The sequence below is a fragment of the Filicampus tigris genome, chromosome 20 (genome assembly GCF_054856515.1).
Source record: "Filicampus tigris isolate MCC_2025a chromosome 20, RoL_Ftig_1.0, whole genome shotgun sequence".
Lineage (NCBI taxonomy): Eukaryota > Metazoa > Chordata > Actinopteri > Syngnathiformes > Syngnathidae > Filicampus > Filicampus tigris.
The window spans coordinates 8,847,838-8,875,658 of NC_141236.1; the positions used below are offsets into that span (position 1 = coordinate 8,847,838).

At 42.5% G+C, this 27,821-nt stretch overlaps 2 protein-coding genes across 2 annotated transcripts in view; one reads left to right on the forward strand and one right to left on the reverse strand.

Annotated features, from left to right (window-relative positions):
• Window positions 1-26,818, reverse strand: syndig1l (synapse differentiation inducing 1-like). Its single transcript, XM_086019308.1, has 4 exons — window positions 26,445-26,818; window positions 18,320-18,898; window positions 6,773-6,910; window positions 1-3,851 (listed from the first exon to the last, which is right to left on the reverse strand). Exons 2-4 carry the CDS (start codon window positions 18,881-18,883, stop codon window positions 3,693-3,695), a joined length of 861 nt encoding a protein of 286 aa, XP_085875434.1. The 5' UTR covers window positions 18,884-18,898; window positions 26,445-26,818; the 3' UTR covers window positions 1-3,692.
• The window catches only part of LOC147128181 (uncharacterized), a 192,689-nt gene that overhangs the window by 87,666 nt on the left and 77,202 nt on the right, over window positions 1-27,821 (forward strand). The window contains exon 6 of the mRNA XM_086019310.1: window positions 7,046-7,127. Within this exon, the coding sequence (XP_085875436.1) occupies window positions 7,046-7,127 (82 nt within the window). The remainder of the gene's footprint in view (window positions 1-7,045; window positions 7,128-27,821) is intronic.

Consider the following 27,821-nt stretch of genomic DNA (forward strand, 5'->3'; position numbering starts at 1 on the left):
ACACACCCCCACACACACACCCACACACCCCCCCACACACACACACACACACACACACACACACACCCACACACGTCATTCAAGTGCACGTCCACTCATTGCACAAAAGCAGGATGCCAAAACAGCACAACACAAAGCAAGTGGTCAATGGGGTGTGCGGTAAAACCAGGGGTGGGCAAACTGTTCAAACTGCCCAAGGGCCACATTTGATCATTAAAACAAATATAGGTGGAAGTCATTCATCAATGAGGTAAAATAAACCAAATATGTTTTATGAGTAATAGTTCTATGACAAATAATAGTTTAACATCAAATTAATAATCCTTTATCAATTTCATTCACTTACCAATTGTTTAATAAAATAAATCAAAATTGTTAAATTTATGCAGGGTGTCCGTAAAGGGTTTTTGCGGTTTAACAAATTTATTACACAAGCAAATGAGTAGGAAAATCTTTGAAGAAATGATTACAACATGAGTAGATAGCATAGGTAAATTTTCCACAGGCATGATTTTCTTTGAGTTAATCACAATGCACAGTGTGCCTTTAAGCAACATCTTTTTTTTTGTTGTTGCTTATTTATCAACCTACTTTAGCAACAGCATGCCTGAAATACACAATTGCAGTGTGATTTAAAACTACTCAGTGTACTGAACAAATCTGATGAAAATACATTTCATCAATTTGCTTTTTAATCTATGGCGCTGGATGGAGAAATTGTGGACACCCTGTAGATACGTTTTTCCTTTATTCTACCAATACGTTTCATCGATTATTTACAGTAAATGAAAGAATCAATAATTGAATGATAAAATGAATGATTAAATAAATAAATGAATATGAATTCAACAAGTTTAGGTGGGTGGAGGGCATTTTTTGTCGCAGTTACGACTTGTCACTAGTAATTATGTTTGATCGTCGATTAAATTGGCCCCATCTTGTGCCTCTAATTTGATCCTCTCCTGCCTCTAATTTGATATACAAGACACTGCTGTGCATGAGGAAAAACAACCAATCCGGGACACGAAGACGTGACTTACGAGGTGTCAGTCATTCGTCACACACTCGCTGGCATACTTGTCGCAGTAACCTGGTGGCCTCGCAAAATATAGAACTTCAAACCTATGCATTTATTGTTATATTAAGAGTCCATTACAAATACGATGCTTTTCTGGCGAAACAAGGTAAGGTCATGGGTGTGTGCCTGCAAGTGTGCAACAAGTATATCAAATTAGAGGGATAAGTTTGTGCTAGTGGCGTCTGTTTTTTTTCCACAGATCATATTTATCATGTACTAATGTGAAGTCATAATGACTCCCTGAATTATGTTTTTTTTTTTTTTTTTTTATTATGATCTCCTGCTTTAATGTAAATGCTCTGTTGGCCCACAAAGCAGGCTGTATGTGGTCACCCCTTGATTAGACACATACAGCATATTAAGCGGCACCTCTGACTGGCACGAAGTGCACCTCAGGGTTCCAAAATCAGCTGTCACCATGTTTACACCGGGGAGCATTCAAACTAGCACCTTGCATCCAAGCGTTCCCTGGTGGACACCGCTGACTTCTTTAGCGGATCGTTTACCCTCCGCTGATGCCGCGGCCTGTTATTGAAATGAATGTGCTTGTGCTATTTTAGGGACACGCTCCGGAGAGTACACAATCCCTTGGAGAAGAAGGGAGAGAGGAAAAAAAAAAAAGAGGCCATTGCACGGAGCTAATTGTGTTCCATAAATGTCAGCTATGACTGATGCAGGGTAGCTAAGCAGAATGTCGCCTCTTGTGCGCTCACGGCCTGAACTTACAATTAAAATTAAGTCACTCGGGTAATTAATCAGCCTTTTTTTTTTTTTTTTTTTTTCAACATACGTTTGTTTTTCCCCACTATTTTCTGTCATGGAATGTTGTTTGTTTATTGAATGAAAGGATGCGGTTGACTTGCAAGCCCCCCTTTACAGAATGATCAATTTTAATTTAAGCTTTTTTTAAATAACCACCCCCCCCAAAAAAAAAAAATCGATCAATCATGCTATGGACAGCACGCTACTGGCAGAAGGCGCCAAATTGATCGCCCACTCAATCTGATGCTGTCAAAGCATGTCGACAATTCTGCCTGATTTATAACTTCCGTAGACTACTAAACATGCTTCTTGGCTTCAAGTATTTTTTTTTCTGATACACAACTTTTTGGAGACAACAGAAAACATTCCATACATGGCAGTGGATTTGGGTGGGTTACCTGTGGTCAAAATCGGGTGATGTGCCAAATCTCAAAAGAGGAAAAAAAACCACATAGTTGTACTACAATTTCAGAGTTGTAACAAATCCATTACTTTATAAGATATATAAAAAAAACAACAACATACAATATGTTTTTTCGGGTTTTTCAATGATACTGGCAAGTCCGACTTTAGAGTTGTGTCAGTTTTACAGTTATCTCCTGGGAGTGAAAACTAAACAGCTTGAAGCACTCCTTGGCTGTTGTTTGGAGAGCTGCGCACGTGAGAGAGTGAGAACAGGTGGCAGGGAATACTTTTAAAAATGTGTTTTAAGTTCCAGTGGAAGAAAAGGGGAGTGAAAAATTATACGGTTCTCTACACAGCTGATTCTAAACCATAACCCCTACACGATAAATGACTGTACTATGTACTATTTCAGGGTTCAATTTAAGATTCTCCTGTTTGTCTTTAAATCCGTAAATGGCCTCGCCCCGGCATACCTCTCTGAGCTCCTCCATTCCTATGCACCTCCCCGCAGCCTCAGGTCTGCGGACCAGGCGCTGCTCGAGGTGCCGAGAAATACGCTGGCTGGAGTTTTAAAGGACAAATACGTAGACAAAAATGTGCCTTTCTAAAAAAAAAAAACAAAAAAAAAAAACAGCTGTATTAACATGGACTTGCCCTAATTGTCACAGTAGCTATGATGTCAATGAGGTCAGATTCGAATCATCTTTTCTTTTCTTTACCTCTGGCTGATGTTTACAAAGTCACAAAACATAGGTGTGTTGGTAAAAAAAATCATAGTCATTTGATTAGAGGTTGAGATGGCATGGTTGGTATGGACAGAATAGTTGTTGGGCTAATTTTTTTTGTTTGTTTGTTTTTGGTAACCCACGCTGCGCCACTGCCACAAGCCGTTTAACAAGTTGTGAGACAAGAGGGTGGAAAAACAAAAAACAAAGCACATTTGGATTATAGGCAAACAGCTGGCGTGAGACAATTGTGTTGTAGGGGCTTTGACACAAGGGCAGTGTAGTCTTCCCGTGGGTCAAATAAAAGCTACGTGATGTTTTATGCATTACAAATGATGCTGTTATAAGTCCTTGTCTTTCATGAAAGTTCCTTTAGGATCCAGGGAGGCTCAAAGGACAGCAAAGATGTGGTTTGTGGTTCTTAACGTTTTTCAGCTTGCGATGATTCTCGGAGACGACGAGTTTAATGGAGGACAACCTCAATATGATGCAAATTGGGCCACCGGTGAGGAAAGCATCCATTCCTCTAAAGTTTTCCTCCTCTTGGCCGCAGCCTCCCAGCTTGCCCCCTTTCCTGCCGTTGTGCTAATTCTGGCTGACGGGGAATCTTCAGGGAAAAGAAATGAGGGTGGCAGGGGAAAACTGTACAGCCACCAAAGAACGGTCCTGTAAATATGCAAGCTTCGGGCTGCTCTTCTCTTCTCGGCAGATACGAGCGTCAGCTAAATGTGTCCCGGTTTTGAAAGGTAGGCGATGAGTGCCACCACCACTCCCACGTAGACTCCAGTGCCGATGGTGATGGAGAGGGCGGCCAGGAACAGGGCACGTCGGGAGGCGATGTTCGCCAGCGGGAAGTCGCCTTTGTGCACCGCCTTGGTGGTCTGGCAGAATGTGCAAAAAAAAAAAAAAAAGAGAAGGAGAAATGTCAGGCTACAAGTCAGAGGTTTTAGTATTGACGCAAGCTAGTTGTTGATTCAGCACAAGTGTTGATGAAAGTTGGAGGACGCGCCTCTTGACAGATGAAGCCAGAAGAAGCTCGTTGGCGGCAATTAGTAGTAAAATGTCAAGGACTGCGCATTGTGCTAATATGCGCCCTCAGATGATAAATGGCATATTTAACATCATTTGAAAGCTCAGGGACAGGCATTGACAACCTCGCCTAAATGTACTGTATGAGCAAGCCAGGAATACCAACATTTTGACAAGGCTGAACAAATGTGAGAAATGTGCAGGAAACTGGCAGATTCACACTGCATTGAGCAGTTTGGTCAGAGCAAGCCACTAACAAACAACAACAACGTAGCACAGGGGTGACCTATGCCTTTTCATTGCTTGCCGGATTGGAGTCATGGTTTCCCTCAGACAACTCCACCTTTGTCATGTAAACACTGATATACTCACTGTTTCAAATGAATTATCTCATATTTTCATCTGTTGTCATCAGGCTATTGTAAGATAACTTGATGGGGAGGGTGGCGCTACGTTTTGGGTGTTCATTTGCATAATCATGAGAAAGCGCTCTGCAGCCCCTTTGAGACTCGCAACACTCGTCAGCGTCTCCAAACAACACACATCTAGTGGCAATAATGGCAGTCACTTCCACTCGCTAATCAAATGCACAACACCATATTTCCTCCACAAAGGATTACATATTCAGGCGTTTTTTTTCCGATGCTTTAGCAGCTAGCTCACGCCTATTGCTCTGTGTTCGGTGACCTTCCGGTGGGACAAAGATGCTATTGATCTGCCATCCGCAAACCTTATTACGCTAACTTGTTTGTCTTTTTTGTCCTCGCAGAGAATGCTCAGTGGAATCTTTTGAGGGTGTGAGCTGTATGCGGAATGCACTCAAAGCCATCATGCAGCAAAGGATCAGAATGAAATGTTCCAATTGTGTTGACGACTTTCAAAGTTGACTGGTTTCTTGCGTCGGCATTGGGAAAACGGTCTCGTTCATAAAAACTTTGAAACTTTGACACCGGTGCCCAGTAACATGGCGACATGAAGCATGTGAATAATCACGGCTGACCTGTTTTCTGAATTTGAGCCGTGATTGGTCGTTGTGAGCAGTTGTGATGTCTTTTTCAGTCGACAGAAGACAAAATGGCCGCTCCCAGAGATGGCTAAAATCGAGTGGATTAACACTTATTCCACAAACGTAAAATTAATCAGAATGCCGTGTCAACTAGTGGGCCTGCTGGGAACATATTCTTGGAAAAAATTTGTTTGGGTTGACCTCCGCTTTAAGATACCACCGTCATCTTATGCCAGGGCGTCTTTCAAATTCAAAAGGCTCTTGCATCTTGGATTAGATGTTCATCATAATAATTATGGATTTTTCTGGACATACAGTACTTCAATAGTCCTAGAAACGTTGAAGATAGGCTGAATATTGTGATGAGTACCGCTTTGACAGCGTAATAATACCTCATTTTGAGTGGTATACTGCTAAGTCGAGCTCCATATACGCATATAGAATTAATGAATTTTTTGGGGCCAAAAATGAGGAACAGCCAAGTGTTATCAAGCTGTAAAATGAAGCCCTCCCCACTACTCCTCTGGACTGCACCTTGTCAGGGGCGGCGGGGGGGAGTCCATAGTCTAAAACACAGCCATCACTTCCACATAATTTGCCCAGAAGGATGGAATTAGCTGCTGACATGATAATTCACAGAGTGTCTTCATTTGAGCTCTGACTTCAGTTTAAATGCACTCAACCTTGATGAAAATTCATAGCTCTTATCGTTCTTTTCTTATCGCTTCCTCTGTGTGCTTTTTGCGTGCTATTTTATCACTGCCCATGTAAAGTTCTCATGCAAACTATTTGACCACATTTTACGCTTCATTGCCAACATTATCCGGCTTTGGCATGGGGAAGATTAAAATTTGTTAGAAATGATCACTGGTAAATATTGCTGTCGTAGGACTTGTATTATTTACTGTATTGTTTACTTATTCATTCATTATTCGCTGCATGAATTTTCCCTTTATGGTATTTCATGATACTAGTAAATGTCTTGTGTTCTAGCCTCGGGATTCACAAGGACACATGCGCGAATGCGTGACCGTTCGGCCATGCATAATAATGATGATTAGAGCTTGGATTTATGTAGCGACTTTAAAGGGACCCAATGGCGCCCAACGAACATGCTAACATTGCTTTGAGAATGATTGTTTTTCATACACGAAAGTGTGCTTGTATGCCACACCCAGCATTGATGGTGATGGATTTGAGTTTACCGGCGTGTGATCCTTATACCACATGTAGCTTATAATAAGCCCCAAATAACCTTGCCGTACATAGCCGACAACCACGGTGTAATTGACTTCATTTAGGACCGTGTAAAGATTACGCTCCTGGGAATTGTCTCATTTACTTTACAAATGATTTATTTACCTCAGCTTCATTCATTATTTCATTCATTGCATTCGTTTTTCCCTTGACGGGGCTGTCATATTCGATCGTGTGATTGTTGAAACACAGCTTTAAGAGTGATTGCTTTGACTGCACAGGCGTGTGATTGTTAGGCCACATAAAGTTTTAATATGTCTCACACACAGCCTTGGCATGCCATACATGATTGGCAAAGGGAGTGCAATCGTGACTTCCTCTGGGAGTGCATCATTTGTAGCTTGCACCAACAGAAGCTAAATCTCACTGGTGATGAGCAGGAGCGTGTTAACCTGTTTAAGGGACGGAGTCATTTCAGGGGAATGTTCAGTCTGTTCTGGAAGTGAACATAGTAGTAATAATAATGGATTGAGTACAGCGTTTGTGTGTGTGCTGATTTGTGCTTCTTACCCCCTGCGAGAAGTAAAATGCTGCGATTCCCAGAGGCCAGAAGCAGCAGAGCATAGAGAAGATGGCCAAGCCCAGGTGGTCCCGCGGAGGCACCACAATGAAATTGTCCTCGCTCTCGCTGTCGCTAGAGCAGTCTGTCTGTACAGGACACAATAAATCATTTGTAATACATATTTTGAAGACGTTTGAATTTGTGACGATCATGAAAACGGGACTTTCGGAAACCTTTTGTTGTACATTTGACTCTTACAACTTTCTGTTTTCCATTGACAGGCGGTTCCTGGTGCCACTTCCTGCGTCAGTCACAATCGAGCCCACCTGTTACCTTGACTTCCCGTGACTGCCTGTTAGCATGGTGAGCTACCCTTTATTTGCTGTGTGTTATAGCAATGAACTGTATGGAAGGTTGTGAGTTAGCTTGAGACGTTACACTACCTCCGTTCATTGGACTACTTGTGTTATTTTAGTTGACATGAGAGTGAAATTCTGAGATGTGGTACTATAATTTCCCTTGAATGCAATGGTCACTCAACTTTTATCTAGTCTTCGTCAGTTCTGGTCTACTCCGCAATATCAATTTATTGAGATTTCTTGTCCATATTCTGCCAGGCAAATCTGATGGTTTATGAAGTTTTTATAGATAAAAATATCACTGATCAGGGAAATGAGAAGGCTAATATGCAGGTTTCCAGATGGTGGTGTCAGTTTTGGGGCAAAATTTAGGTTGTAAACAACAACAGTGACTTTGTAACTATTCTAATTGTTGATCAGATCACAAATCCGAATAAACTTCTGGATTTTTTTTTAAACTGGACATATAATAGAAAATTACTTTTTATTAGATTGTATTTAAGTAATCGCGTCTCTGAAAGACATTTGATATTTTCCGGACTATGATGTAACAGTGGGGGCCAATTTACATAATACTGCACACACACAGTTTCTCCGCCCATGACTTGTCAGCTAGGCTGCGTGAAGAGCCACGATTTTGAAGCGGCGTGCGGAGAACACGGAAACACCATCGCGTCAAAGCCAAAAGCTAAGCAGCTAGGTTCAGACAAGTAGCTGCCACAACCAATCGTCATGGTAACGAAAGCCATTCCTGGGTTGGCATATGCCACAGTTGAAGCATGCGGGGTGATCAGTGGCTCATATTATGAGACAGGAAAGCCTTCTCAAAATTGGCTAATTTCTGAAGCTTGACAAAGAAGGTGAAAAGTACTTTGTATGTTAAATAGTGCTACCTTGATGATACCTTGGATTTTAGTCGTTCTGTACAGCGCATCAAAATATTCATGGTGCACTCGCTCCCCAAGCTAGCATTGTAAGTGAATTCATAAGAGCCCTATTGGTTGTGCACATCCAATTGAAACTTAAACACCACGATTTACCATCTTATTCCGTTGCTTATTGTGTTGTACATCCTTGTTGGTACACTGCTATTTAAGCTGTCGACTGAATAAACGCTGGCACGGTTCATTGTTTCGGGTTCCTTTGTGCAGTTCCGAAACAAGCCTGCTCATCAGCTCGCACACTTGATGAGGGTGTGATCGCTGACGAGACATTGAGCCCTTATAAGAATGGGAGCATGGCAACAAGCACCTCAAGTTGAAGTGGGCGCGGAAAGAATATGCATTTAGACAATGGGAAAGGCAGACGAGTCGCTGCTTGCTTGTGCGTAATATGAACGCACATATTCATGGGCTTTTTGTCAGGCTCCATTAGTTTCTCATTAGTTTTGGGAGATGGAGACGCCGACGTTTTGACGGGCGGACGACAGAAGACGTCATGCTCCAATGTACACTTTGAATGAAGCCCTCGGTGCAATGAGTTTGCAAGTCCGTAGATTTTTTTTATTTTTTTATTCAGACTCTCTGCATGTATCAATACACATTTGCATCAATAACCTTCCCTGCTACAAAGCCAAGACGTGTTGCGTAATGAAAAGACATCAGAGATTAAGGCCACATTAAGCCGCAGCCTGCACACATCATCCCGTTTGAAGGATGATCCAGCACAAGGGATGGAACATGAGAAATAAATGAGGGGAAAAAAACTGGTTTAATGATGTATTTTTATACCCAAAAGAGAATTCTGAACCACAACGTAGTGTAGCATCCTTACGATTTCTTTCATTTGAGCAATATGAGGCAATGTAATCCCTTTATTACCTTTAATCCTCGCATGTTTTCTGTGGTCTGTCTAATAAATGTGAATGTTTATTTCATGTCCACGCGCCACTGAGGGAATTGTCTTCAAGATAAAAACGGAAACAAGAAAAACAGATGTTCTAATTATTTTAAAAGCATGTAGTCTACAGTCTCTCACCATAACGTGGAGCTGAAATGCCCATAGCTGAAGTCATATTGTTCTCCTTTTGACAGCAAACTAGTTTTGAAAAGATGACAACGGTATAGTCTTTAGAAAAAAAAAAAATAAAAGTGAACTATTCGGGTGATATTCGAAGAAATCACACCAGAATAAAAAATACACTAGAAATAATGATCTCTTAATTTTGTAAATTATTAAGACACTGAAATCTTAAAACACTCAGCAGCAAAAGCCTATGACACACCTAAGTATTCAAGTTAAAGACAAGTTGTAATTACAGCACATATATACACTTTTTGTGATTAAAAAAATACATACGATAACAGTCACAATTATTGCTAACTATATTAAAATTCTTTTTATAATGAAAAATAGTAACTTTAAAGTCTTTATGAAATTATTTACACTTTTTAGGCATTAAAATCATTGAATGTGCAACAGCATATTGTAACGAATTGGGTTATCTGTGTTTTGGTCTGATTTGTGTTTTGCTGAGTAATGATGTTTCCGAGCTTCATGAACGCATCGCACGGCTAGTGAGAGGAGCTGCGGAGAACAAAGGAGAGCGCTGTTTGTTTTGGACTAAAAAGAATGCTTGCTTCCTCGCCTAAGAAACATTCAAAGTCGGATGATGTTGTTTTAAGTGTTATGTTGGACGTGCTTCCCACAGCATAGCCGCCAGTCTCATGTAGCAATGTCGGCACACAACCTTCTGACTTATCCACGTACCTTTCCCCATCGGTGATTTTAACAGGACAGCCAGAATGTTGCCAAACAGGAGACCGCAGTGTACAGGGGACCTTCGAGCTTGCGTATTTTAGTTTGCTCCTCTTTAGTGCCGCCGCCCTCTTCTCCCGCATGCAACAGTCAATAGCGCCCGTGCATAATCTCACGCTAATAATTGGACCGAACCGAACGCAAGTGAACCGAACATGCCATACCGAAACGTATTAACACACCCACGTGTACCGTTACACCCCTAATATATATAAATATATATCAGACATGTCAATGTCAGAATGACAAAGTAGGAGCGAAATGAGCTACTGCCAGACCAATTTACCTCCAAATGTTTTTCTAGGAGTTCAGACTACTTTCTCCCACTTATAATCAAATAAAACAAGGGACCTCATTTTCTCACAGAAGCTCATCTCACCGCCAGTTACTTGCTATTCAAAGCTTATTGTCCTCAACGATGTGACCGTCTTTGCGTAGCCGTCCATACTTGGTGGGAGTGAAACAATTTAATTGTAATAGCACGGCCCGCTTCCTTGATTGATGTTGGGATTAACGCGTGGGCGGTCAAGTTTTGCCCACCTGCCCCACTAATGGTTGCACAGACGTCGGATTAATGGACTCCCAAAATTGAGCTGAAGAGAAGAAAACAAGCGTGTTATTACTAAAAAGTGATTGGATCAGGTAAAAGAAAGTGCTCTGCAAATGCAAATTGGGACACCCTGTCGAGGTAAACCAACGGGTACACCTAGAAAATAACCTGAATTCTAACATTGCTATCATAACATCACCAAATCGTTGTACTTTCTCGAAGGCCTTAGCCATGTGTGATGCAATAACTAAAACAATGAGGTGACTAAACCGTGTAACTGAATCTGCATGCACCTTCATGGCTGACCTGTTCCTTCGGCATGAAGCATATTGCTGATCCATTTTGAACAAAACCGACTTACTCAAATGTATCTAACCTATTTTCACTCGTTATTGTCTTTAAAAAAAATTTTTTTTTAAACGTCCCCCCCCAAAAAAATACCCAGACTTTCAATATTGAGGCGGGAAAAGTGCATAGATTTGTTTTCAAGCTATTTTCAACACGTTGGGGACAGACCGTATTATCCATTTGTAAAAAGATGATGAAATTTACTGTGCGCCATAACAATCACATCTATCAAAGAGTGAGAACACAAGGCATGCTGGGATATTTGTGTTGTTGTTTTAGATTAACTGGCACAAACATTGGACTGTAGAGTTTTCCGAAATCCATTTGTGCGGTGGGGGCTTTTGCAATTGCATTATCTGAGCCATCTAGCGAATGTTTGCAGAGATCTCATCACTACCGGCCGCCGATCCCTCAGCCAAGCCTTTCCGTGTGCCAATTACCAGCGGCCGAAAAAGAGCAACCCTTCCATTCAAAGTCTGCATTTTAAGCAGAGCCAGGCCAGATGTTTAACCAGCAAGCGGCGCAATGGTTATATGCAGGCGGCTGAAGGCTGTGCTCAGATGAATCACTCAGGGTGTAAATCCTGTCAACATGAGGCAATTGCCTGACAGGTAACAAAGAGCTAATGGAGGCTTTCACAATCCTCCCGAGACAGTTGTACAAAGCAGTTGGATTGTTTTTTTTGTTGTCGTTTTTTTTCACCCACTTCCTTTCAGGTTTACATACCGATAATATTTATCTAAACGCCATGCACACCGCAGGTCATCAGGGTGGCCCTTGAGCACATCTGGCAGGTTGGCGGTATGTTGTTGATGTTTCTTATTACCTGCAAAGGTAGTATTAATCTAGTAAACTTCCATTAGATAAATTTGTATTGTTCGGGTGAACATTTTGGTGTTAAATATACAATGTTTACAGTAATTGTGTTTGTGTTTCATGGGTCGGTTTGACAGTAAATTGGTTGTGACAAATATTGGTCAATTGGTCGTGACAAACAGCTTGAAGCAAGCGCAATTTGCCTGTCGTATGGAGAACATTGCAAGTGAGAGATGGACGACTAAGTAACACTTGAAAAAGTAGTATTTGGACTGACTGGAAAAAAAAGTCAATTAAATCATGCCCGAGGCACATTACAACATTATGACTGATGCTTCAATGTGCTGAAGGGTTCTATGGAGAAAAAGAGAATTCATTACATACTGTTCATGCAACCTGCATGCTGTACTGTAGTTGTGGGGTCCAGCGCCACAAAAACATGTCTGCAGGCGCAACAGTGTGAATGAAAAGACACAGAAAAATCCGAATGCAATTAAAGTTCCCAACAGAAAACAAGGGCTGGCTTTTAAATTGTCTTATAACTCAAAAGTCGGTGTTAGAAATTACACAAATGAATCGCATTGCACGCGCCAGAGTAGAAACGAAGGAAACTAACGACTTCACCGCCAACAGGAATTCAATTACGTGGCTGAATGAAAGAGCAACGTTAATGAGAAATTGCAATGCAGGATGATCTAGCGAAATGATTAAATATGCAGCAGAGTCCAAATTTGAGCACACCGATGCGTGCGGCTCCGTCCTCGTGAGAAGTGACAGCAATCTTTGAACAATTTGAACACAAAATGACCAAAAAGGGTCAACCGCTCACAGTGTTGAGTCATTAGGCCTCCACTAATGGCGGCGCGTGTTCCGCTTAACACGCACCGGCGGGTGGTCTACCCTCTCGCCACCCGAGTCCCGACATCCGCGCACGGCCTTCTGCGTGGCCACACCTGCTCCAGATGGTTAATTTATGTCGATGCAGGAGCCCAAGGCCCCAGAGGTGAGCAGGGTGCTTGTTTTAAGACTAAATAATTCTAAGGCGCTGTGACAGGCCACTTCCCAAAGGGGAGTGGCTTCACTGCGCTGCTAATAAAAAGTCCTTGAGATGGGCATAAGAGCATGGTCGTGATGTACGAGGCATGCTCGCACATTCATTGCTACTTGTATTCGGAAAATTCTCTATGGTGCCGAGGAACTTAAGTAAGGGACAGGAAATGTAACTGCCTTGGGATTTAGCAACACTCTGTGGCACGAACTGCTGTACCTACGGTTCTCTTTTGGTTGTTTTATATTTATGGGCTTGAGGTGGCTTTCAACATACCGTATACTGTATTGATTGTTATGGCTTAACTACCTTGTTAGTGTACGTTAGTTATAGACTATGTACGGCACAGCATAAGAATACACGGTCACACCACAAAGAAGGCCTGCTCAGTTACTGGAATAGTTTTACGATGTCAAGTCATTAAATCAATCAGACTTTTGCATGGCATTTCAATCATCTACTGTGATGCTACTGTTTGCATCTGTCTTGTCTTTTGTCCGTTGTTTTGTTATCTTAAATAACTCAAGTGCCTTATTTTCACTTCACTGTCTTTTACAATGACAGAAAAAGGATTTTTGACCGTGAATCTGCAGGCTGATAACTGCCCAATTTGGGATCTTATAATCATAAGCACCAGCGGAACAGCATGTTCTGGAAACAAAAAGAAAAAAGATGCTGCCGTTTTCAACCAACGGATAAAAATAGTCATGCTTCTCCTGGTTATCTCACCAAATAAGGAATGGCAACAGTACTGTATGTGTCTTAAAAAATTATCAAAGCTAGCATGATACCAATGAGTTGCTGTAAAAAAAAAAGAAAAAAAGGGGACATATTAGTAAAACCTACAGTGTTCACATCATTTTCATACAAGATGCAATCAACACCCCACAAAGAGCATCAAAAAATCCCAACAACAAACATATTTCTCGTTGAGAGATCATAACACAGTGATTGTGGCAGCCCAAATGACTGAGCCGAGTAACTGTAATTTGCGAAAATGTGATTAGGCGCAGCCTATTGCCGTAATGGGGGGGGATATAATTAGCTTCATTCGGTGGCATAAAAAGAGCTAAGGCCTGCAGGGAATTTTGCTCTCCGCTGATTGCAAAAGCAACCGTATCAGCTTGTAAATTAAACATTTAGCCGTGCGGCAACCTGACGCGGCACATGATTTGTTCCCCGTCATCCATCTGGGAGGGAGCTGATAGCAACTGTTTGGAAACGGTGAGATTTCATAGGTGATTGCCCACTGCTTCCAAATCAGATCAATGGATGACGATCAATTGAAATCAGAGGGCGGTAGGAGTGATTTGTTTGTTTGTTTTCCAGAGCTGGGTGCTTGACGCTTTTTTGCCGGTCCGACCGCGACCCTCCACCCTTGACTTGGGTACCCTTCCGGCCGCAACCCTCCGGCCATATTCATAAAGATTGTCGGCCCCCGCCCCGTTCCGCCCCCGACCGTCAAAGTCGTTATTGGACTACATGGATGCCTGTTGGCCCTTCTGATTGAGGTCATTGGTAATTTTAACTCATGCCTGCCCCGCTATAAAAAAAAGAGCGTAGACCAGCATGGTTTTGTTTTGTTTTCGTGCCGGTCTTGCTGGTGTCACCAGCCAGAGCAAATTTTTTTTTTTTTTTAAGTATTTAAAGATTTCCATATACAAGGCCCAAAAACTCAGGAGCCTCCTCGAAAGTTAGAACAAATTAGCCCCGGACCTGGTGTCACTGGTCAACGCGAAACTGGATGGATGTCGACCATAACAGGCTTGTAAACGTATCAAGGACCCATTCCTGAAATTAAACAGAAAGTCAGTGATTATGATTTGAAGCAGGCATTTGCAGGGGACTTGCCCAAATGAGCCTTAATCGTAAGCAGGTTTAATAGACAGATGGGTTACACAAAATTGCAATGCTTTTCTTGCCGACATCATCTTAGGGTGTGCAATGCTGTAACATGGCGTCGTTTTGATCATTTCGAGGATTTGCCATGAAATAGGGGGTGCCAGGTCCTGTTTATCGCTGCTTGTTGATCTAGTTCAATTGGATTTGTGTCATCCTGTCGTTCCTGATATCAACAGTCATCACTGCTGGCACAATGATCAGAACCAGTTAGTATGCACTTAGTCCATGGATTAAACCAATCAGTGTTCCATCAATTTAGTACCAGTGACAACCAAACAGAATTGCTTACCCCGTTTCCATCATCAGGCTGACATGACATGCTTTCCCATTTCCCTCTTTATAAATCCCAGAGACCACCATATGTCTTAGCCTAAAGTCTGGCCTGTTGCCATGACAACAAACTGGCATTGCTGGGGTTTTAAAGCGGAGGATGGTCAAAGGAAGAAAAGAAGGGTTAGGCAATTAGAGACTTCTGCTCTATCTTTAGTGTAGTGTTCCCATTTGCTATTCTCTCATCGCTACTTCACCTATTTGCTGTTTTTTTTTTCCTTGAACCTATTTGCTGTTTTTTTTTTCCTTTGCGTGCAGTGAAGGGGGTACGTTTAATGATTATGCTTCAAAAGTGGCAAAAGTTAGTAAATAATAACTTGTGAAAATTATACTTAAAAATGCAGTTCAATAAAATGGAAATTATATATTTAAAAAAAAAAAAAGGTCAATTTGAGGTTTTGCGTGCAAATTCACACACACATTCAGCCTTTAGATAACGTCATTGGCGCAACATGTCCCTTTTTTCCCTTCCCTTTGCAATTTTTAAAGGTTGCCTGTGGGATTTTCGCTTCTTTCATGGTTTGGAATTCATCCCAAGGCCGCCATCGGAACATCTGTGACATTTCATAGGGCTACTTTCTTTTCAGGCTGACTGCCTGGTCAATACATCAACAGCTGGAGAGAATTCAAGGAGAATTATGCTACATATTTCCCTTTATATTTCCAATAGTAGTGACTAGGTGAAGACTAATGGTTGTGTTTCTTTTTTTTTATTTATTTTTTTATTTATTCCACCGCATCCTATTTCAAGGCAAACGTCTGCTCGCTCGGTTTAACTGCATTTTTTTCCCCCCCCAGTCGTATATTTTGACACAAGGCTATTACATTCCCGGAGTCACCGAGGGACACTTATGGTTTTTATAGGCGGGAGAGACACGCCGTGCGACGGGATAAATATCATCCGTTAGCGGAGGACAGCCAGTGGTCAAATCAATCGCACAAGCCAGCGCTTACTGCCGCATTGAAATGATCCGATCGTTATTGTCGTTTACTGCTAAATGAGAGAAAGGATACCTGTGGAAGATTTCATGAGAATTTATGACTCTGGCTGTTGCTACTGCCGCCGCCGGCCCTTCGGAGGGCGAACAATATGTGTGCACTGAACTGAGGCGTGACCACATTTTGGATTTAATGAAGGCATAAGCGCCTTTCTCCCACTAGTGAATATGGATAGCCTTTCCAATCACACCTGCCATTATGTACAATGCTGGGCTGAGTATACAACTATTGTGAAACTCGGCTATATTGATTTTACACATAGTTTTCTCTAAAAGCTGCATTGATCAAATCGGAGAAGAGTGTTTTTTTTTTTTTTTTGCATTGAAATTGCGCCTGAGTGGCAAGACCACATGCTCACAGCATCAAGTAAATATGAAATGCACTAATAAATGCAGATTTCATGCACCAGGGGTGGCGGAACAGATGGCCGTCAAATCCAAATGCAGCTTCCTACTCGGGCTCCAGTGCTATTTTGTATTCAGGTGAAAGTGGCGGATAATTTTAATGGAGGGAAGGCATGAGGATCAAACGGACAAGAGCGCACACACTTGGTGCGTGAAGCTCCAGTCACTAACAAGTATGTCAAGCCCAATCTTTGATATCCTTATTACGCTGACGTTGCCATTAAACGCGTTTCCACGCATTAGTTAGCACCTTTTAATTGGTTGTCGACAATTTGCCGCTTGTGGTGAAACGAGGGAAGCATGCTGTACTCATCACATTGGGGGTTGGATAGAAGTATTGCAGGCAGATTTTGGCTGTTGAGGCATTTATGCACGACTTAAAACAAGTTAATGAGATTGGACTTTCGGGTGAACTTTAGGGATGAGCCTAAAATTCACTGTAACCTTTGCAGGTGAGTGTAATTTGACTTCCTTTAACATTTTGAATGCAGAATTTATAGGTCTTTACTAAAGCAAAAATGATCAACAGGTGTTTGGTCCAAAATGCAAAATGTACTGAAAAGAGTTGGACATGTGGATTCAAATATTTTGAGGTCAAATTAAGTAAAGGTGAACGTTTCAGGTTCATCCTGATAATTCACCTGCAAACCGTTATGTGAATAATGTAAATTGCCCCTTGTGATGGAGTGTAGTAATCTTTTTCAATAGCAACGACAAGGAATAGGGGGACCAATTATTTCTGCAGCTATTCAGTGATGCAGCAATTCTAGAGGGCCTTCACACAGCCTGGTGCTCTGGCCCTAATAAAGACTCTTTAATGCAGATATTTGGGCCAAAATAAAATCATCCTGGATACTACAAACTTGTTAAATACTTGTGGGATTCCTTCCTCGTGTCAGACTGGAGGCGAGTAGTCGGTGGAGTCAGTAGTGTGCAACATAATGAGTCCCGCTGAGTATTTTTCGCTTTCTACCCATCAGAATCGGCCTCCGATGATGACGTTTTTACATGCATATTCATTCGTGAAGTGGAGGAAACAAAAATTATAAGCAAGAGGCTAACTCTTTTGAACACCTTGGGAGGAGTCGACTCTTCTTTGCTGCCTTCATTTGCAAGCCAAACAGCAATACGAGCTCTAGCATATGATTCACTTTCTTTGCACATGTGCTGTGATTTTGACGATATATTCTCTGTCTGTGATTACGCTATTTCACCGGCGACATGTTTTGATCACCTAATTCATCTTAAATCCAGCCGTGTGTTAGCCTTGCAGGACAAGCGGCCACTCGACAGTGGACACCCAATCCCCACGTCGCAATCCCCTAAATCCTTTGGAGTGTTTTTGCACTATTGGCTGTGCCAAAACAGTTGAGCAAATGCAGCGTTTTCACTTAATAACCCGGGGTAGAGTCGGCAATGGAGACTTATGGTGATGTGAATTCACAGCTGTACGAAATGGATGACAAGGTCAGTAGATCTGACGGGATTTGTGGTTGGGAAGAAGGGCGATCCTATTGGTGTTATTTTCATACGAGTGTTTGTGAACTGCTGCAGGAATTCTAGCCTGGTGTCTGTTTACACACGAAAAGTGAATATCACAAAATGCACAGTTTGCAGATGATCCAATTGTCTGATCAAAAGTTCCCTCATGACACCAAATTAAAGTCTGAATATGTTCAATAGGATTTGCCAGGTTGAGTTTACATTGCTGAAAAATGTGCCACCTGGATCGAATCTGCATGACATTTGGTTGAAATCCTGGCAAATTATCTACCACTGTGTTTTGATTCTTTGCTGGGTACAGTGAAATGTAAAGATTAGTCAGACATACTAGGAGACAAATGTTCTGTCCAATGTCTGAATGTTTGGTCACAGTTACGTTCTGGACCAACTTTTCTACATCCAACACAGGGTGTCTTGAATCTGTGCTGGGTACACTGAAACCTGAAGACTATCAAGTCATTTCTGAGCTAAATGTGTTGTGCGGAGTCAGAAATCTTGGTCTCGAGATGTTGGCACAGAATAGTAAATCACGGCCTTACCTCATACTCTACATACTCTTCCTCCTCCACCTCATACGAAACCGTCTGGATTTTGACGTGTTCGCCTTCCTCCGGCACCTTTGCCTGCGGTTCCTCCGAGCCAGCCGCGTCCCCTCCAGTGGAGTTGGACGTCTCCTTGGCCTTCTTCTCCGTGAAGGTGGTCTCGCAGCACTCGCTTTTGTATTCCTTGGCCTTGATGCCGCCATTGTCCTCTTTGTACAGGATGAAGTTGGGCCTGTAGAAGGCTTCCACGGCCAAATGCAGCGAGGTGGCGTCCAAAAGCTGCTGCGACTTCATCTTGCCGTTGCTGTTGTAGCCGCCCCCGCCGCTTACCACATTGCCCGGCTTCCCTCCGCCTCCGCCGCCACCGCTCTCGCCACCAAAGTAGTTGATAATGTTCTCCTGGTACTGGTTGTTCGGGAAGTCTCCTCCGTAACCGTTGACCATATGCTTGCTATTTTTGTCCAACAAAGGATTCTGGAGCTCGCTAAGGTTCTCCATAGCGGCAAAAGGCTTTTTAATGATGGGCGATTCCTTGACGGGCACTCGAGATGCTAGCGGCATTCAGCACTCGGGGTTCTGCAGAGGAAGGAGACAGTAATGGAGAGGAAGCGGGAGTCTTATTTCTCAAGTAGACTTTTTGGAGAGTCGAGTTTTACTTCCAGGTTGTCAAGAGCTGCACCTTGCAAGAAGAATCAATTAGGTTCAATTTGCCTCCTTTTTTTTTTTTACACATGTTGACACACCACCCAGAAGAGCAACAGCGATTGATCCTAAAGCATCTTGTCGGGACAGTGTGTTTGTTGTGTGCACCGGCCGGGCGTGGTATTTTTCACTCCAGTATTTGGGTTCTTTTTAGATTGCGGACGCGGTTCCCGACTCTTGTGCTGTGGAACATTGAGAGAATATCAGGTGTGTTTTGAGAAATTACCCCATGTCACTTAATTTGCCAGAAAGTTGTCTATTTGCTTTTTAAAATTGACATATTGGCCAGATCATTTGTAGATGAAATGTAATATTATTATTATTTTTTTAAATTGTTGAATTGTAGGGGGAAAAAAATCTAAATCAATACAGCAAGAGCATCTCCGTGGGCCATACTTGCCCACCCCTGCTCTAAACTCTGTCTGAGACATTTTTGCTTAAATTATGCTGACTTTGGCAGCACGTAATTTAAGGGGAGCTTTTTGAAACGTGTGCCCAAAAAGTGTCACCACATAAACTAGGTGATCATTAATTTTGGTGAATGAGATTCAAACAGTCAGGTAAACTAACAGAAAAGTGGCTATAAAGCAGTTTGAGGTGAGAACTTTTTATGCTAATTTTCTGCTTTGTGCTTTTGGACTCGACAAGTCGTAGGAATAAAAACATTGGTGCTTAACGAGTAGTAACGCTGATTGCTAATGCTACGTTTAACACTGGGCAGCCACGGCAATCACATTTCAAACCACCATGGACAAAACGGGATGGATGTGAGTCAGCCCTACTACGAGATGGGCAAACTTGACAAGTGGTGGTTGCTGTGGATTTCTGGCTCATGTCTTTTCAAACAGTAAAAAACAAATTGCTCCATCAGTCAGTCACCGTACTAACAAGAAAACTAGTTAAACACAACAAAACCCGACATAATGCATAATAAAGCCGAACAAATCTTAGACGTCCTTGCAAGTTTTGTAACAATCTGCCATGTTTGGTGTACATTTTGTCACAGTTCTTATGGCAAGGTAGGGTCAACGCTAGCAGTTTTGTTTTCCATCTCGCCACGTCCCGGAATGTGATGGTTCACGTGCCCAGCGCCATGCAGTCTCAGTGGGAAGGCTGCTAGAAAACTTAGGAAGTCCTGTATACGAAGAGTAAAGTGGCCAAAATTCCACGGTGCCCAATGTTTTGGGCAACATAGTGTCAACGGAGAATTACTGAGAAACCTCAAGTCAGAATTTAGTGTGATGTCCTATGAAGTCAATTATTAGACGCGTGATTTTTTTTTTAAGCTATTAGGGGAAAAAAGTTTGGCAAAATGTCCCCTTTAGCATTTTAGCAGTCGTAACTGTCAGAGTTAATGGTCAAATAACAAAAAAAATAGACAAGTGACTTGTTCCCAGTAAAACTTTGACATCATCAAATGTGTGGTGAATCTGACCTTTAGTGAATACCACTTGTGTCACTTGTGTTCCTTTTTTATTAGTTTCATTGTTAACCTCCAATTTGATTTCATGATGATTACAAGAACATTATTGTATCTCCATTAAAATGTCCAATGATTATTTATATGCATTCCTGAAGAGGAAAAAAAACATCTTGTTTTTGTGGTTTGAATGTTAGTGCTTGAGCACTGAAATTCGTGCTACCTGGTCTCTTTATTCTGTCAGATGGTGAAATAGATTTGCCAATCACTGTTGATGTCATTTTATGCGAGCCCAATAGCAGCCATTTCATTTTCATTCTGGACAGTCGCCACGATGGTCAGGTTCCCGACAGCGGGTTAACAAGCCTCAGTCGGATGACAAACGAGGCATCAGAAACATGCTTAAGCGCTCCAAACATCAAAACACAATCAAACTGTTTCCTCCCAGCCCCCAATCGACCCCCCTCAGCCCCCAGGCTCCCTTTGTGAAACATCACCCTTAACCTTCATCTGATGAATGCGCATTGGAAATAGAAATGCCAAATGCAGATTAATTCAGGGGGTCCCGAGCCCAACCGTGCGGCACTGCGCTTTTTCTACGTGCTTAATGAGACAACAAGACGACAAACACGTCTTGTCAGTGTTACTGGCTGTGAGTAATGTTTGATAGCAAATAAGCCTTATTAGTCGCAATCATTTACTGTATACTTTTCTTAGACATCCTCACAAACAAGCAGGAGAGAGGTCACATTTGCATGACACTTGATTTCTGTCAAAATTACGTGTGAATGCTGAAGAGCTGATGCGTAACTGAAATGCTGTGCAATCAAAAGGGAAGAAACGTTGAATGCGAGACTGGAAAAAAAAATGTAGTGATATGGATGTGCCTTTTGGAAGAGAATTGTGGAAAATGTGAAAATACTGAGAACTACGTTGTACTCAGTTGTAGGGATCTAGCATTGACATTTTTTTTTTTTTCAATTTTTCTAAAATCTTTTTTTTTTTTTTTTTTTTGCATCAGCTGCTGGGCCCACTCCAGAGCGCCTTGTTATTGGACATGAGTGCCCGCATTTCTCAGAGAGAGAGAGGTGGACGAGCAGGCAGTGGGAGAAAAAAAAACAAAACAGTCCACCAATGTATGGACCGAGGCTTAGGATCTAGCATCTATTTTTCCAGGCCGTAGTAGTGGTAGTTGATTGACAGGTGAGTGGGGCATGGTTCCAGCACAAAGACCCGGACACGCCCAGAGTATTTGAGAGTGGAGAGAAGGGCTTGAGTTTTCACGATTTTGACGCCTTATTATATATACTAGACTATTCTCTGTCGAATTTAGAAGACAGGTGTTCAATCAAGCGGTATGTATGTTGAATTTCTGCGTTGATTTAAGAATGTTGACATTGAAAATGTGGGCGAAGTAGGAATTTTAAAGAATGTGGAAAAATGTGTCCCAAGGCAGCCTGTATTTTAGGAATAGGCCATTTTGACCTTGGAATGGTTGAAATCAATTGAGGCGTGTTGAAGGGTAGCAGTTGAAAAACTGTGGGGTAATTAATACTGTATGAAGTATTTTGGTGCAGAAAATTGCAAAATATATTCCAGTCTTTCCTTTCCTAACACATTGCTCTATTTTCCCCTCCATGAATAAAACACAATTCCTACACTTGCAGTTTTCCTGAAAAACAGCCGCAACCAGCCAACAAAGCTCTCAGGACTCCTCCCAGTTGCTCTTCCCTCCTGACATTGCAGTTCTAGCTCTCTCACAGGTCCGCAAACGGCTCCGGGGATGCAGACTCATGCAGTTCTTTGGTAAAAGTGGATCTGATTATACGCCAGTATCGAAATAAAAATGTATCCCGTCATTGCTGTCTGTTTAGCATACTGCCGTGTCCCGCTTCACCGCTCCAAAACGACCGCTGACCCCAACATGGAAGCACAGAGCGCCGTCTATCTTGTTTTATACGGTCAACTTCTCCAGTTTCCCAATACCCGTAGTACTTTTCTTTCCAGTATTTCCAACTACTATTTTTTTGGTTTTAGTTTGTGTTCCCCTGCATCACTATTTGCTCTTTTCCTGTTTATTTTCATTCCTTCTGCAGCCCTTTCGGGTCCTCAATGGGATGGCCAAAAATACATTTAAGCGGAAAACTAGATGGACTTAGTTGGATTTTACTGCAAACTGGATTGCGCCCATGTCGTAACCATGGATTCATCCCTTCGAGTCGTAATGACACCTCCACATAATAACCTTGTGACCCTGTCGTTATATTGATGAAAATACACTAAATTATTAATGATCCTGAATGGTATGCATGAATTAATCATCAAAAGGTTATTGTCAGGTGCTGTAATCAGCGTTTTTTATTATAGCAGTGCAATTAGGCTTCTTAGAGTCAGTCCGTGCAACTTTTTGGATTAAGAAAATATATTAATGAACATGAAACGCGATAATCAGATTATCGTCTGATTTATGTAGAATCACATACAGCATAGCACTATTGCCTCTTTTAGCCTCTTAATATACTGGGTGGGCTACATACAATCTTAATATTATGCCATTTATTTTTTTCCTGGCATCATTTCCTTTCTTCCCTCAGAGTTGCTTTTTATTCTTGCATCCCAACCTTTGTTTCTTACTCCTCTCTTTGCTGAAATCTACTTTTCCTCCTTTGTTACCTGTCTCATAATCTCCCTCTTAGGATTCACGTTTTTGTTTAGGAACCTTTTTTTTTTCCCCCAAATCGGAGCAAGATGCCCCAGGAGTACTTGGAAGATAGGTTGTTTGAATTGTAAAAATGCTTCGGGAAAGTCTCTATGCAACCTTTAAGATATCTTCATCATATGTTACTCCGATAAACAGGCCACCGAAGCAGTTTAACGACTCTGCGCAAAGATGCTCATAGTTCGGAAAAGTGTAGTGAAAATCATTTTGAACAGTGCTGTCCTTTTCTACAGTATGTTCGAAAGGGCGCACTTTTTCATCTCTCCTTGACACGGTGACATTTTCCGAAAAGGTTATGGAAAAGTGACATAAAAGGTTTGGAGATCAGACTTTCCGAAGAGGCCCCCTTTCTTTGTGCTTGACTCAAATTATTTGCCATTATTCTACCTCTTATACCTGTTAAAAATTAACAAGTTTCTTTAAAAAGTGTACAAACACTTTTGATGCACCTGGTAGAATGCAATGCCAGCAAATTGACTGAAGATGCCATATTTTCCTTGCATTTACTTGTGAGTGTTTTGAGACTGTGAGTTACGGCCCAAAAAACAACAACAGAATGCATCTGTACTGTGAGTCTCGGTGAATTGCAATAAAAATTAAAAAATCCCAGCACCAAAATCAGCTGTTTTCTAAATATTGATTTCTACGGCAACCCTTTGGGAATTCCATTGATTTAAGTTGCACTGACTACGCTACATAACCAGGTGGCATGATAATTTTATTGATAAAAATGCACCAAATTTGCCGGGGTTTTTTTTGTTTTTTTTTACAAACAGATTTCCACAATAACACATCTAGGTCTGGACTAAAAAGAATCGTTCCCATTATTTCTCTTGTGAGCTCCACTCGAACATGTATGTGCTCAGAGGTGTCAGACACGAGGCTAGCAGATTAGCAAGCACCCTGTTAGCATCCAGGATCAGGCCGGGTCACGATTACGCGATCAGTCACTGCACTTCAGTCCCATCAGACTGTCAGTCAGCTCCATGCTGTCTGCCTTCGTCCGCCCACCGCCAATCATCTCCCACCCTTTGACCCTCTCCCCCCTCCCCAAACTGAGTATTATCAGCCGGGGGCGGCCCCTGAGGCTGCCGTGGCGACGCACACCTGAATACCAATGCGCCTTATCTGTCGGCCATGTTTATCAAGCCACTCCATCCCGCTCGACGCCGGCATATTCATCTCTCTGTGATTTAATTTTTGAACGCGGCGACGGCCTGCGCGGCACATAATGAAAGCCGACGTCTGCTCGTTATTAATGGGCGTGCACTGGGGCTCGGGGATGCAAATTCCAGGCGCATTCGTCATCTGAGCACAGGGAAGTGCATTCAGTCAATAGCGGCAACGTCTATTACAGTGACCCCAACGCCCCCCAAAAAAACCCGTCAATTCACAGTTTGCTATCCACAAATTCACTTACTCATATTGTTTGGAACATGTAACAGTCTAAGATACCACAAGATGGTGCCAATGCCCTGACTAATAGGAAAATAGTCATTGGTGTCAAGGAAGTATGTTGAAGTAATATACTGTATCTCGACTGAGAGAGAATCATGTTTGTATGTAAGGGAGAAGCAAATTTTAGCCTGGGTTGTTATGGAAAATCTTTTTTTTTTTTTTTTTTTTTACCTATAACGTTGTAAGATGTGTTTGAAATGCTCCACAAGTGTTATGGGCTCATAGTTTGTGGTCGATTTATTTTAGATTTAAACAAATTTTGTTTTTTGTCACTTTGATATTCGTCCCGTTCAATACGTGGCTGCAAGTGTATCGGTAGCCAGTTTACATGCATCAGTTACTCGAGGTTTGCTCGAGGGCTCATCCCTTATCACCTGCAAATAGCGGGGATTTGTTGTATAACAGCCTTTGTAAAACGTCATAATCCATTTTTGGGAATTAAACCACTCCGGTGTCATCATGTAGCCCCCACTCTCCCTGCACCCTGATAGAACAAAACACCCTTGCGGAGCCCTCCCCCATGCAAGCCCCCGCTCTTGGAGAATTTTAAGTGTTCCTTGATGTGTAAATCCTCTTGTGGAACTGGAAATGTTGAATAATTCAGCGGGAGCTTGGTGTCAATATAGCAGGCTGCTGCCAGCCTGCACTGAGGCTGACCTGTCTTCATGGCCAATTGATTGAGGCAACACAATGGACAGCGTGTTTTGTCAACCATCATTATGTCTGCCGTTTGTTTTGGGGCTTTGTAGAGCGGTGACTCAATTGTCAACCAGGCTACATGGTTTATAAACCAACATTGTCTTGTCATCTATCCATTCATCCATCATCCACTCGAACAGTCCTCAGGTGCCCCAATGCTCACCCCACCCACTTCGAAGGGCAGGGGCGACCGATGCCGACCGAGCTGAACTTGCGGGGAGGGTGGAGCTAGGTAGTTGCAAGGAGGCAAGTGACTATAAGTAGCCAAGAGTCTGAAGGAAAAAAAATAGCGCACGCTTAAAGAAAATAAAAGCATTGATTGTTGGGATTTCACATGTCGAGACAGCACACCACCAAGCTACCAAATTACGCTTTGTCATTTATTGTGGTTTATCTGTGCTTGTGGTGCATGCAGCAGACCTGTCGGCTAGTTATGCCTACACCTGAAAATGCATTTCCCTTCAGATAGTCCGCTGTTGTGGTCGCTTTAGAGTGCCTCGTTGTTGGCCGTGAGTGCACGTCACAGATAGAAATGTGGAAGAGCAAGGAGGTTTTTTTTTTAAATTAATTTTAATTTAGTTTTTAAAACTCCCTTGTGACATCCAGTGTGTTGACCAGGGCTTGGCGCTGGTGTGGCCGCTTAAGAGTGCCTTGTCGCTCTGGCAAATGGCAACATTAAATACCATCTCCAGATTCTTAACCAAATGTTGCAGGTTCTAAAGCAATAACTCAGCGCAACCAAATAACACTTTTAGTGCTTGGCAGAGGTAATCAAGAGAATAGTTTTGATCATTTGCCTTACTTCGGTTTTTGCTGTTGCTATAAAAATACACGAAACAGACATTTTTATCTCCTCCTCATCTGAGTCAAGATCTCTCTCTCTCTCTCTCTCTCTCTCTCTCTGTCCCTCTCTCTCTCTGTCCCTCTCTCTCTCTGTCCCACACACGCATGCACACGCTAACAAAAGGAGCGTGGATGCGTTGCGCAGGTGGAAGTTGTGGACTAGCAACCAATACTTCCTTCCCCATCATGATGATAGACACATTGCAAGCATTTGCACAACCAACCCCCAAATCGGTTACAACCGTTTCACTGACTTTCAAATCAAATAGCAAACGACCTACCTGTAAGTTCTCGGCAATCCAGATCCAACCCCCGGCTCGGGTATCACGCTGTAGCCTAGAGACCCACGCATAATCTGGCACTTTCCCACGCGGAGGTACGGGCGACGTGTCCCGCCGAGCTGGTGTGCGTGCGCCCCGGTGGCGGAGCGGCAGCTGCGCTCCCCTCCTCCGCGTAAAGCTCTCCGCCGTGTGCCGACAAAGCTCTCCTTTCCCCCATGAAACACTTTTGTTTTCCCGCCTCCTTCAAAATCGCGCCCTGTTAAAACATCTCGACGCGGAAGATAGAGGACGAGTCCACCCTGTCGCCTCCTCCTTCGGTTGACGGCGGGTGCGGAGCTGAAGGAGGCAGCGTCCGCCCTCTCCTGTGCGCGTCTTTAGTCTCACTCAGTATGTGGATGCGTGGACGAGGTTAACCATGTGTGGGGTGTGTGGAGAGTGGGCGGCCGCTCCTCCTCCCCTCTCGCTGCATCGCAAAGACCTACGGTCAAAGTAATGACAGTAATCATATTTGAAATATATATGTACTTATTTTGCAGGTGAGCTCATAAGACATGAAGTACACCTGCAGCGCACGGAAATTAGCCCCCCTCACTCTCCCTGTGAGTACGCTCATTGTGTTATATTCTCCTGGCATTTAATAAATGGATGAAAGGTGCAACTGTGGCTCTCCTTACCCACAAGTGAGGGCATTACAATAAGTAAAATACTGTTAAGACCCATGAAAAAAAAAAGATCACTTCAAAAAACAAAGCGGCGGAGCGGTGGAGGAACCGTGATATCACGGGGGCGCATCGTTCCATAGAAGTTCCTGAGAATGTACTTTTACCCCAAATCTGCAGTCTTAACATGCTGTGAGAAAGTGGTGTAATTATGTAGCACGCTTGCTTGTTTGGATTGCAATATCTCTCACGGAGCAGTTGTTTATGTTTGCGCGACTCGTAAATCATGCGCTGATTGTCCCCATTAAAATGCAGGAAAACTACTTAAAGCATCGAGAGCTGATTCGTCATTGTAATAAATTTGTTTGCTTGCAATTCCACAGAAAAATGTGCGATAATCACAATATCTCAACTCGGCCGTATGCGCCAGTTGTACAGCGGGTGCTAAACGATCAATTCATGTTGCTTTGCAGACTAGAGTAACTATCGTTACACTTTTCTTTGCTTGTGGTGGCGTGATCTTGCATTTTCAACTTTTAGATCACAGGAACTATATAGTAGGGAAGCTGCAGAACACCACAGAGGATTATCATTATTCTTCTGCTAAATAAATTGCCTTTTCGGGGTCCTTAATATGCCCCAAAATTTTCAACATACCCATTTTTGAAAGCAGATTTATACCTCGGAACATTTTGGTATATTATTATTATTATTAGTA